Here is a 17397-nt window from a genome sequence, read left to right on the forward strand (position 1 = left end):
TTATCACCGTTTTAAATTGTTTTTTTCTTTAATTCTAAAACAATAAAGGCCTCGTACATCATGTGATATAAAATGATAGGTACTCGATGCCGATATCAAATGCTATCCGGTATATGAATAGAATTGTTGCCGCGTGATTATGTTTTTGTTTTCATTCCTGTTGAATATTGAAGAGATTTTGTTTTTTATACTGTGATGATTTTATATATTATTTAGTGCTGAAAGTGATATATTTTATTTACGCTTAGTTTAATGTGAGTTGTCTATACACATGTGTGTCAGAACTATTAGAAAAATTTGTTCCTAAAATGTTTACAAATATTATATTGTAACTGTATACATGTACATGTACTTATATTCTTAAGAAAAGAATCGAATATATAAGTAAGAAGTTTTTTTTTGTGGGTTGACAAAAGGCAGGAGGAATTCTCTAGTTTACCTGTCTGCTCAAATAGCAGAATGTGGCCTGTTTGTTTACATCAGGTGACCACCTCTAGACCAATGAGAATCTAGGATTACCGGTACTAAACCAAAGTAACTCTAGGGTTGGCCTGATTTCTTGCATCAGGTGACCAGCTCTAGCCCAATCAGAATCTGGGGATAGTAAACACAATAACCCTAGGTTTGACCTGTATATTGAAATTAGGTGAACACCTCTAGACCAATCAGAACCTAGGGTTTTATCAGCCATGCTCACAAGGTTTGACCCATTTGTTTACATCAGGTGACAGGTTCTAGACCAATCATGATGGCCCTTCATAACATTTACTGGATATGAGTTCACATTGGATAAATAAAGTTATCTAAAGAAACTATGAGAAATGAGGATTTATCAAGAATTGACGAGAGACCCTTCGATCACATTAATGAATCACGCTTGAATCACAGACTTAACTGTATATGTATGTTAACTGTGTCAGTTTCATCAAACGTATTACACACTACAATGAAACCCTAAAGGGAGCCCTACCTTGGACTATGTGTTCTTTCTACCATTTACCTCGTATCTGATCCTCTGGGAAGTCGTCACCACCATTGCTGACATGGTGTTTCATTTAGTATCATCCACAGCTATATTAAATGTTCATTACACTGTGTCCTATGGTTCTCTTAGCAAGGAAGTAAATACTGAGGAGCACTAACTTCTGCACCATAAGCATAACTACCGGTACTACCAATATCACCACATAGAGTTGACCTATACTTCAACATGGTTAAATCATCCATGCTTGAATGACTGCTGGTCTACTGGAAATGTGCTCAATCGCTGAATGCAATTTAGACCTTTCAAAAAATGAGACATTAAGACCATGCGTTTGAATCTATCACTGTCTTGATTTATTTCACATATTTCCAAAAACTCGAATGTTTATCTATAATTAATCATTAGTACATTTCATAACAGAACCCGATCAATGTTGTACGCATTGAACACAGGTTTTATAGGCGGGTAGTTTTCATAAGTCATTTCTATTGTAAATCATTGGTACGGCAGCAAAGAGTCCATTTAGACTGGTATTGAGTTACAGCATAAGTCCTCAGATAATCATAGTATTTGCGTACATATAATACATAGTCATCGTAGAGAGAATCCCACAATTATAACGAAAAAGTCCGAAAATGTAATAATGTTCCTGAAGATGACTATTAGGATATAGTTGAAACGTTGAATAAACTACACTAGTTCAAGGAATACAGTATTCCTGAAGATGACTTTTAGGATAAAGTCGAAACGTTGAAATAAACTACTATCTCGAAGTTACATTTTCGGACTTTTTCGTTATAATCGTGGGATTCTCTCTACATCGCGTCAACACGGATATAGTGTTCTATCAATCGTAATACATAGTCATCATCCGCATACAGTAGACTGCTCCTAGAACTTTATAGAGTTAGACAATGGAATCTACTTCACATTCTGTTGCAATGTTCTAAAATTGTTATATACGAGACAAGTGAGTCAACGCGTAGACAAATAGAACTTAGTATGTTAACTAGATTTTATCAAAAGTACGAGCTTTCATTACTAGTGTATAGGTAAATGAGTGATTCAAAGCTAGCTTGTACTTTCAATAAAATCTTGTTAACGTACTAAGTACTATTTGTCGTCATATTTACTTATTTAACATCAGGTTAACAGGACTTCTCCACAACTCTCCACTTGTTTAAGTCATAGCTGGACTTCATTCGAGTAAAGAGGAGTCCTGTGTACGCGAGCTTGGACTGTCTAAATTTACTTTTTTTTTCTGCATACGCACTTAAAAGAACACTCCCTTTCCCGAACAGAGATCATTAAGCTCTTTATAATCTACTTGTCATAATGGTATACAATACTATCTACAGATTATGCTTTATTTTACAAACCCACACGTTCTGGATTCAATTAGATCCCTAATATCAATGCCTTTTTGATACATTTCAACGTCCTCCGAAACGGGCCTTTTTCAGAAATAAAACAATCGACAAATTGAAAATAATGATTTACGCAACACGAAATATAAACCTATGTGCGAGATAATAATAAAACAAATGTTTAAACCCTTCCCCTCTTGCCAATATTCTATTACATTTACATTACTGAATTGCCAAAATAAAAAATGTACCAGTACTTTATAGATATGATAATAATGAGGGTTGGCACCCCAAAATCGTGGATACCGGATAAGCGTGTCTTGAATACTGGATAAGAGAGAGCTATTCACATGACAAAAATAGCGTTAGATTTCGTATATCTTAGTAAGGTTCTCGTTACTAAGGAATACTGAAGCACTCCCGAAGATGACTTAAAGGATTAAGTCGAAACGTTGAACATAAATCCTTAAACCTTTCCGGACTCGTTTCTTTCTATCATATGTATAGGATTCTCTATATTATCATTACAACACCTACTCGATGTTAAACAATGCTAAAACATAGCGAAGTCGGTCACTTCCGGAACCAGTTGCAATTCATACACATTGATTTGACCCCTGTTAAAATTTGGCTTGGGCCTGGTGCGACGTTTTTGGTTGGGCCAAATAGGCACGGACCCATTATGCACCTGCGTGAACAGTTAGTTGTTCCCGGCCAAATTGTAGAAATTTGGGCCGGGCCAAAAATACTTCGTGGCTCATATGCACGTTGAAACAAGAAATGTAGACCCTGCATAATGCGTACAGATCTTACCAGAATACTAGCAGTTTTTTATGTTGAATACTGTGTACTGTACCCCAGGAGATGCCAACCCTTGATAGGCATAAACAATATCATTTCATCAATTCAAATGCATCAAACACATTGTGTAGGAATGAACAGCAAGAACTATGATAAAAATAATTTGAGTTAAACACGAAGCAAGCTCTAAATATCTACAAAGAGTGGTCCCTTAGATTCCGAATTCAGAAAATACTGTAAAAGACAATTATAGATTTTGAAACTGCTCCTTTTACTTAAAAATGTCTTAAAACAATTTTTGATCAAAGGTTAAATTCTAACCATGACAACATCCCCCTCAATAAGAACTTCAATGTCTGTTTCCCAGCATGTTATACCGTGTTATAAAATTGGACCCAGTTCCACAGTTGTGAGTTAGAGTTAACTCTGAGTTAAAGTTAGTTCATTTTCAATGTTTTAACTCGGAGGCAAATCTTAACTCAGAACTGGACTGGACCCTGTTCTACATTGAAACAACCGGTTTCCAGGGCTGAATCAACCCGCCTCCGAGAAACTTTGAGTTTAAATATATTCATTTGCCTCGATTGTACAAACTTTCTCAAAGATGAAAGACAAACACCGGAACCTCATCATAACGAACTAGGATATAATGATTTGTCAGATAACAGACTAAAGATTTCATCCTAAATGAGAATATTAGTTGTATATCATGTTACAAAAAATTTTAAGTTATAACAAACAGATTTTCTGGTCACCCGAAGTTCGTTGTAACGAGGTTCCATTATCCAGATGAATTTTGAACTAGACTTACCGGGTATATCAAGGAAATAGTATTAGACAATCTTAAGAAATTCAGCGATAAAAAGTAAATAACAACTGCTGAAATGCTTGATAAAATAAATGTGCCCAGCACAAGAGAAAAAGAGAGACAGCTAAACCATAATCATTCATATCGATAAAACAAACAATTATTCATCTTTCTTCGAAAGACATGAAATTAGATCAATGATAAAATGCCAGAAATATCAGAAACAAGTGTCTTTACGGCAGTATAATCATGGCACCGGCATAAAAGCTGCTGCGGTAATTGCGGGCCTGCTTGGTGGCGCTCTTCTCAGTTAAATCACAATATCATTCTGATATCCGGGTTGAACAGATATTCGAGTTGAGCTAGTCTAACTTGAGCCGAGTTAACTGCACATTCACCGAAGCCGACCTAAGTTAACATGATATACAAACACAACTTCGCACACAAGCTATAAATAAGTTCGTCGAGATACAAGCAAATACGAGTACGACTATTATAGGCGCCATCTGGTGGGATAGCAGATCGTGCCGGTCTCCGGTCAATTACGACAAAATTCTTCGATTCTTACAACGTCTAAAATGCTTTACTGGTAATTTGTTTTCGTTAGACGACGCTGCGCCTCTAGCACATCTAGCCTAGATCATATAATCGCGCATGATGCCCATTTTTTTCGCCTTTCCGCAGATGACGCATTCGGCGAACGAGCAAGTTTTCTTCGACACCTGCTCTTCGATGCCGCGCGCGAACAATGGTATCAGCTGACAATGCGCTCTGCAAAAAGAAGTAAATGCATTCAAGCCTTATTCTCCTACTTTTATACAGGTCTCGAGATATCCAGTTTTGAAAAAGCCAAAAAATTCCCAAAATGTCCACTTAGCTCCATACCATACCGTCCTTGCTTGCTAGGGTTTAATTGCCTCCCACCAAAGCTCATGTAACATAAACCCTGGCCTGCTCTGTGGCCACCAGTCTTATAAGGAGCCAATCAGATGCATGGTATTGAAAGAGCGAGTCTACCGGTGAAAAATAACGCATCTGATTGTCTTGTTACATAGACTGGTGGTCACTGGGCAGCAATCTATCCGGACCCAAGAAATCATGAAAACCAAAGAATCAATTAACCAATGAAGGGTCTGCAGACAGAGGTTGAAAATCTAACCCTGGCAAGCGAGGATGCTCCATACACACCTCACGTCGACGGATGGTTGATCAACGACTTCACCGTCGCAGTTCCAAACACTATTTCGCGGACCGGACTGCAGTCGTTGTTGGCCCTCGTCGTCCGTCTGCTCGACGGGATCGTCGTCCTGCGACATCGGGCGAAATTTATACTCCTTCACGCGGATCACTTGAATGAAATTAAAATCAAACTGAAACAAGAAAAAAAATGGAACCACAGTTAGAACTACTGGTAAATGTGCAAAACTCTGACTTTAGTTTTTTTTTCAAGCATCTGTTCTGAAATGGTCCAATTAGAAAGGAGTAACCGAAAAGACCGACCAAAAAGTAAAAAAATAATGCTCAACTGTTGTTCACTCACCTGATCGGCTCCGGTTCGAGTCGTGCGCATCAAATGTCGGAAATAATCGAACCGCGAACAATCGTGCACGATAACCAGGTCGACGGTACCGTCGCCGAGGTGACACGACGGCGACGGACCGTCGGGACTCAGGTCACACCGACAGCTCATCGAGTACGAGTTGATACCGATGAAACGTCCGCGAATTCGCTGCCAGCCGTCTTTACCTGCAACCGAATCAACGGGGAAAAGAACTTTCAGATCAATCGTCCACAGATTAGTCACGTCAGGGTCCAGTTTAATTAAAAAGTTTAAGTTAAAAGCCGGTAAAGCCTAAATCAGGTCGAATAATCCAATCAGATTGACAGATTGTAAGATTGACATGAGTTGCAAGAGATTGCAACGGATTGACCGCGGATCAATCGTAGGCCAAATCAAAATGATAGAACAAGTTCTTTTAGAATGTTTTGAATTCGTTATGTCCAGTATGTCATCCCCTATACTCTACGGCACAACTAGTAGACTGATATTAATCTCAGCATTCACAGTAACGAGCAAAACCTACTGTTGATGATTTTCTGTTTATCTCATCATCAGCGAAACGAAAATAACATCACAACAACAATGACTTTATTATGTTATTTTTGTTTCTCAGCAGGGTCCAGTTTCACGAAAAAGTTAAACCCAAATTTTTGGTGTAATCGCTATTGGTTACTTCATGTTTTCGATGAGGACAACAATTCAAACTTAATCGTTTTAGGCTTAAACTTTTTCGTGAAACCGGGCCCTGATGATGAAGTTTAGTTAAAACTGTCCGAATAAACTTAACTTATAAACTGTGGGTTTTGCTCATACGAAGGCACATTTCAACAGTGAGATTGTAAAAGGCTTGTAGCAGTCTTAGGTTGGTAGAAGAACCCACAATCAGAAGCATATTGTGATCAGTAAGAAATTCACAAATGTCAAACCGCGATGAAACGACGAAAAGGTTCTTTTGTCGCAGGTCATTGTCTTGCTAGTCAATTTTACTTACAGGGTAGTCACATACTTACCCCATAAACACAACATATCTTGATCAATATGATCAATGATTAATACGCGAAAATGGTTTCGACTTAAAGTTCAGTATAGATTTTCAAATTTCTTGGTAGTTTCATTGTGGGCTTGATTCTCTTGAGGCTGGTTTTATACTAGCATTAACTTAAACCCTAGCCCTCAGGTTAAAGATAATACCAGTCAATAAAACTGATTCCTGGGGTCAGTCGCACAGTCGTGACTTAAGTCCAAAAGTGGTCTTAACTATTAAGGCTGGTCTAAAGTTGTTAGATTGGCTATAGAACTAAGTTGGTCTTAGACTGGTCTTAAGTCTAAGCCATGACTGTGCAACAGGCCCCAGAAGTATAAATACCCCTATGCTAGCATGCTAACTGTTCTTCCGATTGTGGGTTTCTCATTTAATGAATGTGATACGTGTTAATAGTATTGAATTGAAAACACCAACAGTTTTTTGAGAATTTCGCAAAAAATTTGTGAGACAAAAAGAAAACACAGAAGAAGACCCATTCATGAACCACATTTTTAGAAATCCGACATTTCATTAGCACACCTAGATCTCTGTAAAAAGAATATTCAATCTATCAACAAGGTAGAGAAGTCAAATTGGTTTCCTTTGGTTGAAAACTTCATCAGAATATGAGGAGAATTTCATTAATGTAATGCACCACAGGGTTCATACGAAGAAGGAGGCAAAGGTTAGAATGGAGCGAGAGAGGAAGAAAATACAAGGATATCAAATAGACCACTAATTACCGAGGTGTGAGTTATAAGTAAGCACAAATCTACTAGATTTGTTATTGATGTTACTCGAGTTATTGAGTTAATGGGTCGAGGGTCCCGGTTTTCATGGAAAATTATTGACAGAAACAAACGTTTAGATTCAATTTCTCAATTCAGTTTATCCAAAATTGGAATCAATCCTTTTTTGGAACTGATTCCAGTTCTAGTAAACTCGATCAACCGGGTGGCCACTTTCCATCCATTTACAAATCACCCGAGTTTTCCCTGCATTTCCCATGCGATTACACAAAATTGCCCGAGTGAATCTGAGACATTTCAAGGTTTAAAATGTTTTAAATTCATTCATTATTCATTGAATCGCGTATTGATAAAGAAACACGTGGTCAAAAGCAATCTGTCTGAGTTCCCTGGTAAAATTAGTAAAATACTCCCAAGTTTTCCCTGATTTTTTCCTAGATCCAGCCTTTCCAGATCGGTGGCCACCCTGATGAATTAATTAACCCCGAAATTAACACACCCCCCCCCCCCCCCCGGGAAAAATTGATTGGCTTCCCGGTGATTTTAGTGAATTAAGTTAAGAATTCGTCGATTTAAAAAAACGAAAATTAGAACGTCATTCAGAAAAGGCAAAATCCGAACATAGTTTACCTCCTAACAGCGATACACCCTCAGTGTCTACTAAAACGAAAACAAACGTTTCTAAACAAACGAAAAAATATTCCACGAAAAGATGATTGAAATGGATCGTTTCATTTTTGTTTACTCACCGAATTTCGTATTTTCTTTATTATCGGCTTCGTAATCGAATTTCTGTTGAGACGCCGCGTGGCACGCGTAACAACTACGCATGATTAAAAAAAAAACGAATAATTTGAAAAATCGAAACGTTTAATGGAAAATCGATTTGGAAATTCTTGGATCGTTAGTGATAGATTTATTGCGATTTTTTTTGGCAATTCAACTGGTTATTTTCTTAGTAAAAATAAACCAACGAAATTAGTTCAATTTCGATTACTTTCAATTTAGAATTGAAAGTAATCATTTTCAATAACTTTAAATCTAAAATCAAAATTAGTTCATTTTCAATTACTTACGATGTAGAACAAAAATTAGTTCAATGTCAATTACTTTCAATCTAGAATCAAAATTAGTTCATTTTGTATTACTTTGAATCTAGAACCAACGGAAGCATTTTCAATAACTTCAAATGTGGAATCAAAATTAGTTCATTTTCAATGACAAATGTACATTTTAGAGTCAAAATTAGTTCATTTCACTCTACAACCCTTTAGGGTCAAATGGGACCAGCGAGTAGTCAAATTGCATACCCTTCATTCTCCTTTGGGAGGTATTCAAACCTGATGGCATTGCGAGACTCTGTACAAAAAACCCTGCCTGATTAGGACTACGAAAATTGATACCTTGTTTCTCATATTTTCACCGAGCGTAAATGTTGACCCGGCCAGCCGCCTATCTACTCTCTACATTACTTATTCTAAAATCATGATCAAGCTTACCACAACAGACCCAGCAGCTAAAAAAATTTATTGCAGTTTTGAAAAATTACCCAGCTGATTAGGAGAAACAACTTACAAGGTATCATTTCTTACGCCTTAGCCCCAGTGCACAATTACATACACAACTTAGTCGCATGATGCGGTGCCAATCAGATTGCCTGTTGCATGATTGCTAACAAAATGGCACGGTTTCATACCGTGGCAATCTCTGTGCCATCAGGTTCATCGGATTCCCGGGGAAGATGTGCTTACTTATGCATGCAGCGAGTTCCATCGCGCGGATGATTCTCCAGATCTGTACTGGGTAGAAACGCCACCTCGCCGGTATACGACTTCTTCGATAGGAACTTCTTGAGACCTTCCCGGGGAGAAAAAATAAAACATTATTGAAAATGTGACCGTACAGAAAAAAGTGTATATAACAGGGTCCCTACCGATCAGTGAGGAGAAAATTTCATATTTCTAGGAAGCGTCTGCATCACTTTTAGCCTATGTCCCGATTACTATAGACTCCTGCTAAATCAGTACCATACTGTTTATATCAGTAAACTGTTAATTCTGTGGTGTTATAAACAGATTTTTATCCTTTACACTAACTTAACTCAGTTATTGGTTCAAACTGTACTCATTTAGGCGTAGTCTAACATATAACTTCTAAGGTATCTAATTGACTGTTTCTCAAAATTGAAGGAGTTTTAAAGAAGTCTCAGACATATTGCTCAAATTAAAGTAGCTTCAAGCACGTTTAAAAGCATTTCCATTTCTGAGTTTTTAAGGAATCAAGGAGTCGTAAGGACCCTGATATGAATGTAAATCTGTTTTAAATTTCTGTGTTACATCAACACCAAATTATTCCGTACCTATGTAATCATAACGTTTCGGACCCATCCAACGGAACTCTTCACTTTCCTGTATGACGTCGCCATAGTAACCGTATCCCATTAACGACACGCCGTATTTGATGAACTGGTTGCCGTGGTGAACGGTGAAAGCGTCGATGGCCATGTGATCACCTGCGAGAAACAGTTGACAAAAAGACAACAATTAAGCGGGACTGCGGCAAGTGTGGATCCACCAGGTGGCGTTAGTGTTTAACAGGACATGAAGTGATGTGAGATTCCGCTTGTGGCAAGGGAAGATCCACCAGGTGTCGCTGGTGCGCAATCGGGCAACGATGCTGAATGTTTTTCTCAGATTCAATCAAAATCGATCCAGAATTTCTCAATTTCTAAAAAAACCGTGCTATATGTGAATCCTAAAGATGAATCTGAGTTAATCAAGACGCGTGATTTGTCTAATTTCTGATGTCAGAGACGAAAAAAGAAAGTTGATTGAAAATGAACTAAATTTTGTTGTATTTTTGTCATGCCATCTGGTAAGATAACTGGTGCAGTACATCAGGGTCCTCATTAAACCTTGTGTACAATGACAAGGCCTGGCAGCTTTCGGTGTAAGAGAGGAACTGGTTGGATACAATCATGAATGCGTTGATAATGTACGCCAGCTTGTGATAGGTAAAGGACAATTTATCTCCAGTTCCAGCCAGTTGCCTATATTCAACTTTTGAGCAACTGGTTGCACTCCGTTACAGGCCATCAGCTGATGCGCGCACACCATAATCAACAACACATGGCGCAACTGACTAAAACAAAGCAATTTGACACAGAATTGCCTCAATTAGGCTCAAGAATATCTATTAGGTAACACATCTCAGTTGCCGTTGATGAGCGCGCTGTTGACCTAGAGACCGACACGAGCCACGCAGTTGCTGGTTTTACTAGATTTACAGTTTTCACAGGGTACTCGCTTCACTCGGAACTGGATGTGATCAGATGCTATTTCGATGTATACGCTAGGCTTTAATTTGGATGCATTTTCGTTGGGTGGAGCTGTGTAACAATGTTTTATATATAAACCCCCGGTAAGTTATACCTCGGTAAGACGACGCGTTTGTGTATCATTGATTTTTTATTTGTAGCGCGCGAGATGAGAACTATCTATTAGAACATGAGAAATGCATTTGCGCAAAAACAAACGGCGACATTTCTCGTGCTGAGCAAAAACAAAAGGGATGATTTCAATTCTATGCGGCTTCTTTTTTCATACGATGTTTAAAGAAATACCGTTGAAAATATACCTCGCTTATAGCGCTTTTGCAATTGGTGAGTCATAAAACTAGTAACGTACGTAAGACCTTATCTGAAATCAAATTGGTGTTTGAAAAAAAATACTCTTGAATAATTTTTTCCATGTCTTCAATTCACTTGAATAAAAACCTGAAGAGAACCTAATAAAGGAGAGGTAGATATTCACACTGTGTCGTGAATGAATAATAACTCCAAGTTCTACAATCACAGAGCCGAAAAGTTCAAATACCAAAAAGCTAAAATCCATTTCAAAATCTGAATTTGGATTTCACAAATTGAGGATTTTGACATTCCTATTTTTCAAAACCAGTCATAGAATTGATTCAAAGTCGCATCTTAGGTTTTCTTTATCGACGCGGGTTTCTTTGTTTGTACCGAAATCAGTTGATCAACAATAAACATCGATTTTGCCAATAAATCCTGAACTCATTGACACGCGCCAATGAACGTGATTAGATAAAAACTATTTCCGTTTATCAGCACACGCATTTCAAAGTCAAGGTCATCATACTTACCTAGTATAATATGTAAAGCGCCGGTGATTGCGTCATCGGTTCCCATCGTACTGAACGCTACTGTATTCGTAGAACCTTCACAAATAAACAAATACATTATATAGTTTAAGAAATTTCAACAGATCTTTCAGTCACAAAAATTGTTGGTTTTAGTTCGAGGTAATCATTGCACAGTTTTAGTTAAGGCTTGTTATTGCTTTTAAAGAATCAATCTGCACCACCTCTACTATTGAAGTGTGAAGTGTGTCTTTGAAAGTATTCTGATAAAAAGTCTAATGTCTGGTGTCTGCAGGTAAAGCACTGAACACATGTAAGAGTTGACGACCAGTTTTTGAAAGTGTGCTGATAAAATGTCTAATATCTGGTGTATGTAGTTCATTTTCAATTGAAAATGTCTCAGGTAAAGCGCTGATAAAATGTCAATAGTCTGGAGTTTATTCTTTCACTAAAAAATAATGTCCAGGGTGAAGTGCTGAACACAATCAGTACTGAAAAATTGGTTGAACAGTGAAACATTGACTATGCAGTGGTGCAGGCTGCAGTATAGGACTAGTTATGAACTAGGACTGGGCTCCGACTAGTTCAGTACGGGTGCACTCATTCTATTGAAAATAAATGGCCTCATTTACTAAATCAGATTGTTCTGGTTTGAAAGCCGTTGATTATGAAGTTTACATATACAGTTTATTAACACCTGAAGGTCAATGAGGTCGTGTGCACTAAACACAAACTTATTAACACTGGTGAATAGCTTGTGAGTGAATTCGAGAGATTGAATTATTTCATTATAAAAGCCAAGTCATAATAGAATCGTTGAAGCTAACGTTGAAATATGAATCGCACGAGTGAGTGTGTTGTTAAAGCCTTATTTTCAATTAGTTCGAGTGCGGATCTGCCTCCAGAATTCTACATAAATCATCAAATTAGTTGGAAAAACTTTTTTTTAAAGTCCTCCTTCAATCACAAACTTCCGAGGTTTTATGAGGAAAATATTCAAATTATGAAAATTTTACTTTTATCTTTTTCCTGAAAAAATTGAAATTTAATTCCATTTAAAATTGAAAAATATTCTTTTATTAGGTTTTTGGAGCCAACAGTATTGTTAGTTATAATGGTCGACCTAATATGCTATGCAGTTAAGCTCGACTTCACAGAGCCACAATTAGTTCAAATTGGTCAAATTTCAGCCGAGAAATGTAGCACCAAATTTTCAACCAGTAAAATTTTTATACCCGTGCACGCATGAATCTGGGATCTTAGATTATAGAAAGGAATCTTAATCATGTCTTCGCCAAATTATTCGGGAAATTGCATTTAGAAATTATTCTCGTTTAGACTTAAGATCGCTTACCGGCGGGGATATTACCGATTCGTATGAACGGTTGGTTTTGTTGGTGATTCGGAGCGTTATCGGTGATGCCAGCATCCAACTGCGTTCGATACATTAAACCATGCATGATCTCCGAAAACATTCCATCACCCCCGACGAATACGACCCTGAAATATCAGAGGAGGAACCTTTTAGAAAACATTCGCTGAACCCTGAAAATAGAAAACCCTTTAAAAACCTTTAGAGAACATTCACTAAACCCTGAAAATACAAAAAAAAACTTAAAAAACCTTTTAGAAAGCAACTGCTGAACCCTAAAAATAGAAAACATTTGCTGAACCCCAGAAAATAGAAAACCCTTTAAAACCCTTTAGAAAACATTCACTAAACCCTGAAAATAGAAAAACCTTAAAACCTATTAGAAAGCAACTGCTGAACCCTGAAAATAGAAAAACCTTAACAACCTTTTAGAAAGCAACTGCTGAACAATGAAAATAGAAAACCCTTAAAATACATTTCAGAAAACAATTACTGAACCCTGAAAATAGAGAAAACCCTTTCAAACCTTAGTTTAGAAAACATTCGCTGAACCCTAAAAATAGAAAACCCTTTTGAAAACATTCACTCAAACCTAGAAAATAAACATATCAGAAAACCCTTAAATATCTATTATGACCTGATGAAATCTACAATAGGGCCTTTATGCTTCAAGTGTTGACCATCAACAGGCAACCAGTGAATACAAAATTATGCATTAAACAGATGCTATCATTCATTGTATAACGGCTACTAGATACAAAAGAGCCTTCATACAGAAATGACATATAACAATGACATCAGAAACGGTTCCAGACAAAATATGAGTTCTACAATTTTTGGCTACCGATACCCGGTATTGAGACTTATTTCCGTGAGGGAAATACCCACAATACATGTACCGGTACGTACATACCAAAAAAAAATCCAATTGAATTTTCACCCGATTTATCAAACTGGTTTTTCATTTTTCGAACCGACTATTGATTACGAAACAAAAACAGATTTTTAAACATGTTCTTCGCGGCTAGCAACTAATGTAAATATTGTGCCGGTTCTACGGTCATAACATAATCAACGCCAATAGACGGTTAAGAAAACTATGATATCCCACTCGAATATTAGTCACAATTAGCACCGGCTTCACTGCTGTACGATGAACAACAATACTGAATTCAACAGTTTTTAGTTAATTCAACTTTTGGATCAAATATTTGTTCAATTACGATGAATTTGAAGAGGTTATATGAGATTGTCAATAATAATGCTGTAGTCGGTTTGAGGTTCGCCATCCGTCAATCTATGTCATCATTTGTCATCGGTTTCATCTAATGATTAATCTATTCCCTAATGTAATGATTATTGATGTCATTATGCAACTATTATTACCCTACAGAACAACTCCCTTCCGCTCTCCACCTGCCTATCCTCTTCCATTCTCCACCTGCCCATCCTCACCCCCTTCTTTCTTCATCCCTACTCTCTGCTTTCTACTTCTACATTTCCCCTATCCACCTTATCTTTATCTGCCTCTCTACCCCCTCCCCCTCCCATCCCCTCTCCCCCTCCTCTACATACATCTCCCCTATCCACCTCTTGTTTCTCTATCTGCCTCACTCTCACTACGAGGACCCCCGACATTGATTAATCACTGAAACACTTATCTCGACAGTAGCAGACAGTATTAATATTGATTTTTCCGTCATCATTCATATCTCAGAAGACCTCTAAAGATACCTCAACCATTTATTCACTCGTCGTTTCATTAATGTTTGCTCTGCTGATGGTATATCAGTCACATTCATAAGATTCACGTATTTCACAGTTGTAAAGTTAAGATTCTAGACGCCATATTGTAGAGATTAAAGAACGGAGTCTCACTGAATTTACAGCGGGGAAGTCAAAGATCGCTGAGGCTTAACTCAAAATCTATTTGTTCACTAAATTTCTAGAGCAATTATGGTAGACTCCTCTTAAATTGGTACGGTTTATCTCGGTAAACCATAAATGCACTGGTTTTATAAGGAAATCTTTATCCGTTACACTACATAAACTCGGTTTCTGATTTGGTAACACCTAATTAAGTAACAAAAAGATCCTGGTTCCAACTGTACTGATTTAGGCGTAGTCTAATCTACAACTACTTAACTATCTAATTGTCTATTTCTCAAATTTGAAGGAGTTCTCGGTGTTTGCTCAAATAAAAGCGAAGTTTTTAATAATCAAGGACCAAAATAAATCTAGGGTTTTTATCAACAAGAAATAGGTGCATAAGGAATTTTAGGGGTTTGAACACTAGCGCGAAAGTTGGAAAAAAGAAAGTGTCATCTTACCCATCAATCTTACTCAGATTATATTCCATAATCGTATCTCGCGCGTGATTGGCACGTACAGTTTCTGGAACAAACAAAACAACAAATTCTAACAATAGAACAGAAATAAGTGTTTCACGAAAATTATCGGCAATCGAAAATAAAACGCCGTACCTATTACTTCAGTGTGTATTCCGGCGTGTTTCAACAAAGGGGCGATTTTTTCATCGTAGATTTTAGGACCGAGTCTTTTTCCGCTGTAAGGATTTATAAACACCAGAAGACTCTTCGGTCGACGGAATTCTACAATAGAAATCTAGGTTACATCAGAAAGGGGCTAAAGCCCGAGGAGGTCTGACACGTTTAAATGACGCCAGGCTTCAGCCAGATTGAAGAACTCTCGAAATGTCACATTCACATTTTCTCACAAGAAATTACCCGGATTTTGAAAGTATTGCGCATAATTTTTCCAGGCTTTTTTTCATATCCTTCGCATTGTTTTTCCGGATTTTTAAAAACATTTTTCATACGAAGGTACAATAACACATGCGGTGGTTCCTGATCGCTATCAGGACTGATAAAGATAAAAAATTTCTTAAAACTTTAAACACAGCTCACGCATAAATTCAGACCACAATGGAATTTGGCATATTTTAACAAGACACTTTTCTCAAATTCTTCATACATTTTCATGATTTTTCATAAGTTTTGAAACAGATTTTTTTCAAAGTTTTTCCAGTTTTTCATCAATCTCCTAGTCCGAGTCTAAGAATAACGAAATGGCAAATTTTCGTACCGTTTGAGTTGAGTCGATCCTGTATCTTTTTAATCCACAGTTGACAGGTCAGCGCGTCGCGACACGAGAACGTTATTTTTCGATCCCTCCATTTGTGTTTCGGCATCCGTTTCAAAACCCACAACGAGAATACGTTCGATTGTAGCGACGTCATTTCGTTGCCCTTCGAGTCTCGATGACCTTGATGTTTCGGCTCGGACGCCACGTACACGACCTCGCGTAAATCAACTGTGTGAACATCGTGTTCTATAAATTATGCAATCATAAATGAATATCACGAGTTTGAATAATTTTTGGCTATAGAACTAAGTTGGTCTTATACCGGTCTTAAGTCTAAGCCATGACTATGCAACAGGCCCCTGAAGTTGTCTTAGATCTTAAGACTGGTATTAAGTTGTAAGAATCTTACAATCTTGAAGATTTACTAGGCCCTATAGAACTTTTTTGGTCTTAGAACAATCTTAAATCTGGCTTCAAGAAAAAAACTAGATTTTCTGGAATTGACTATTTTGGAATAGGCCACTGGGAATATGTATTCTGGAATTGAATATCCCAAATTAAGTATTCTGCAATTGAGCATTTGGAATTGCTCAAAACAGGAATTGAGAACCGTGGTATTTTGGATTTTCTGCCAGACTGGACATTCAGGAATTGCAAAATGCCTGAATTGAGTACCGGTATTCCACTGAAACAGAATATTTTGTAAACGCTAATTGTTAGCATTGTGTATTCTGGATTATGTATCCCGAATTCACTCATTTCCGGAATTGATTCCAGATGGAACAATTCATTCCAGCATGCAAATTATTATTAGGTCAGTGCCCTCTTGTTCCTGATACAGGATAAAATGGAATTAACTCAATCCAATGGATAGATTGAATGTAAATGGATAATTAGCAAGTCTTTCGTAACAATATCGTTAATCGAGCCTAAAAATTAGAGAATTTGATCAGTGATAACTTACTGAGAACAGGATCTGTAGCAGTTGGTGTATTGTATCCAGTTGCCGAATGTGGCACATCCCAGTAGACAGTCGACGGTGTCAGCGTCACCAAAAATGTCCTATTGTTAATTTCCAGGTTCGACTGTAACAGCATACCGACTGTCATCGCGGAAGATGCCATCCCACCGCTGCCGTCTTTTATTTTAGGATGATTATTTTGACAGGTGTTGATCGAGCACCCTCTAACGTCGCATTTGCGAACTATTAATCCCAGTCGTCTTACTGTTGATGCCAACATTTCTTTCGACGTTCCTATTCCTAAATTCGGCGCGATTCTGATTTAAATACATCGCTGAAACGATATTTAATTATCTATTCGAGTTTTCATCGGTTGATAAGATTCCAAACTTAGCGAAAATTCAAAAATATTCAAGAAAGATGTAAAAATCCACCAACCCGAACGAAATCCTAAATCATCCCAATCCGTGATTTCCATATAATCCATTTCCGTGACTTCCTCTTCT

General features: G+C 37.5%; 1 protein-coding gene across 2 annotated transcripts; it reads right to left on the bottom strand.

Annotated features, from left to right (window-relative positions):
* Positions 1-1325: 1325 nt before the first annotated feature.
* Positions 1326-17361, bottom strand: LOC141901377 (ceramide kinase-like). 2 transcript variants are annotated; one of them, XM_074788583.1, is made up of 13 exons: positions 16895-17361; positions 15931-16176; positions 15309-15437; positions 15156-15219; positions 12808-12953; positions 11457-11531; positions 9655-9807; positions 9047-9152; positions 8045-8118; positions 7926-7952; positions 5502-5707; positions 5150-5331; positions 1326-4732 (listed from the first exon to the last, which is right to left on the bottom strand). In XM_074788583.1, the coding sequence occupies exons 1-13, from the start codon at positions 17169-17171 to the stop codon at positions 4597-4599; spliced, it is 1821 nt and encodes a 606-aa protein (XP_074644684.1). In that variant the 5' UTR covers positions 17172-17361; the 3' UTR covers positions 1326-4596. The 2 variants fall into 2 exon arrangements, with proteins under 2 accessions (XP_074644684.1, XP_074644683.1); XM_074788582.1 differs by having other exon boundaries at positions 7926-7955.
* Between the last annotated feature and the right edge of the window lie 36 nt (positions 17362-17397).

Source organism: Tubulanus polymorphus, chromosome 3, assembly GCF_964204645.1.
Source record: "Tubulanus polymorphus chromosome 3, tnTubPoly1.2, whole genome shotgun sequence".
NCBI classification, from domain to species: Eukaryota; Metazoa; Nemertea; class Palaeonemertea; order Tubulaniformes; family Tubulanidae; genus Tubulanus; species Tubulanus polymorphus.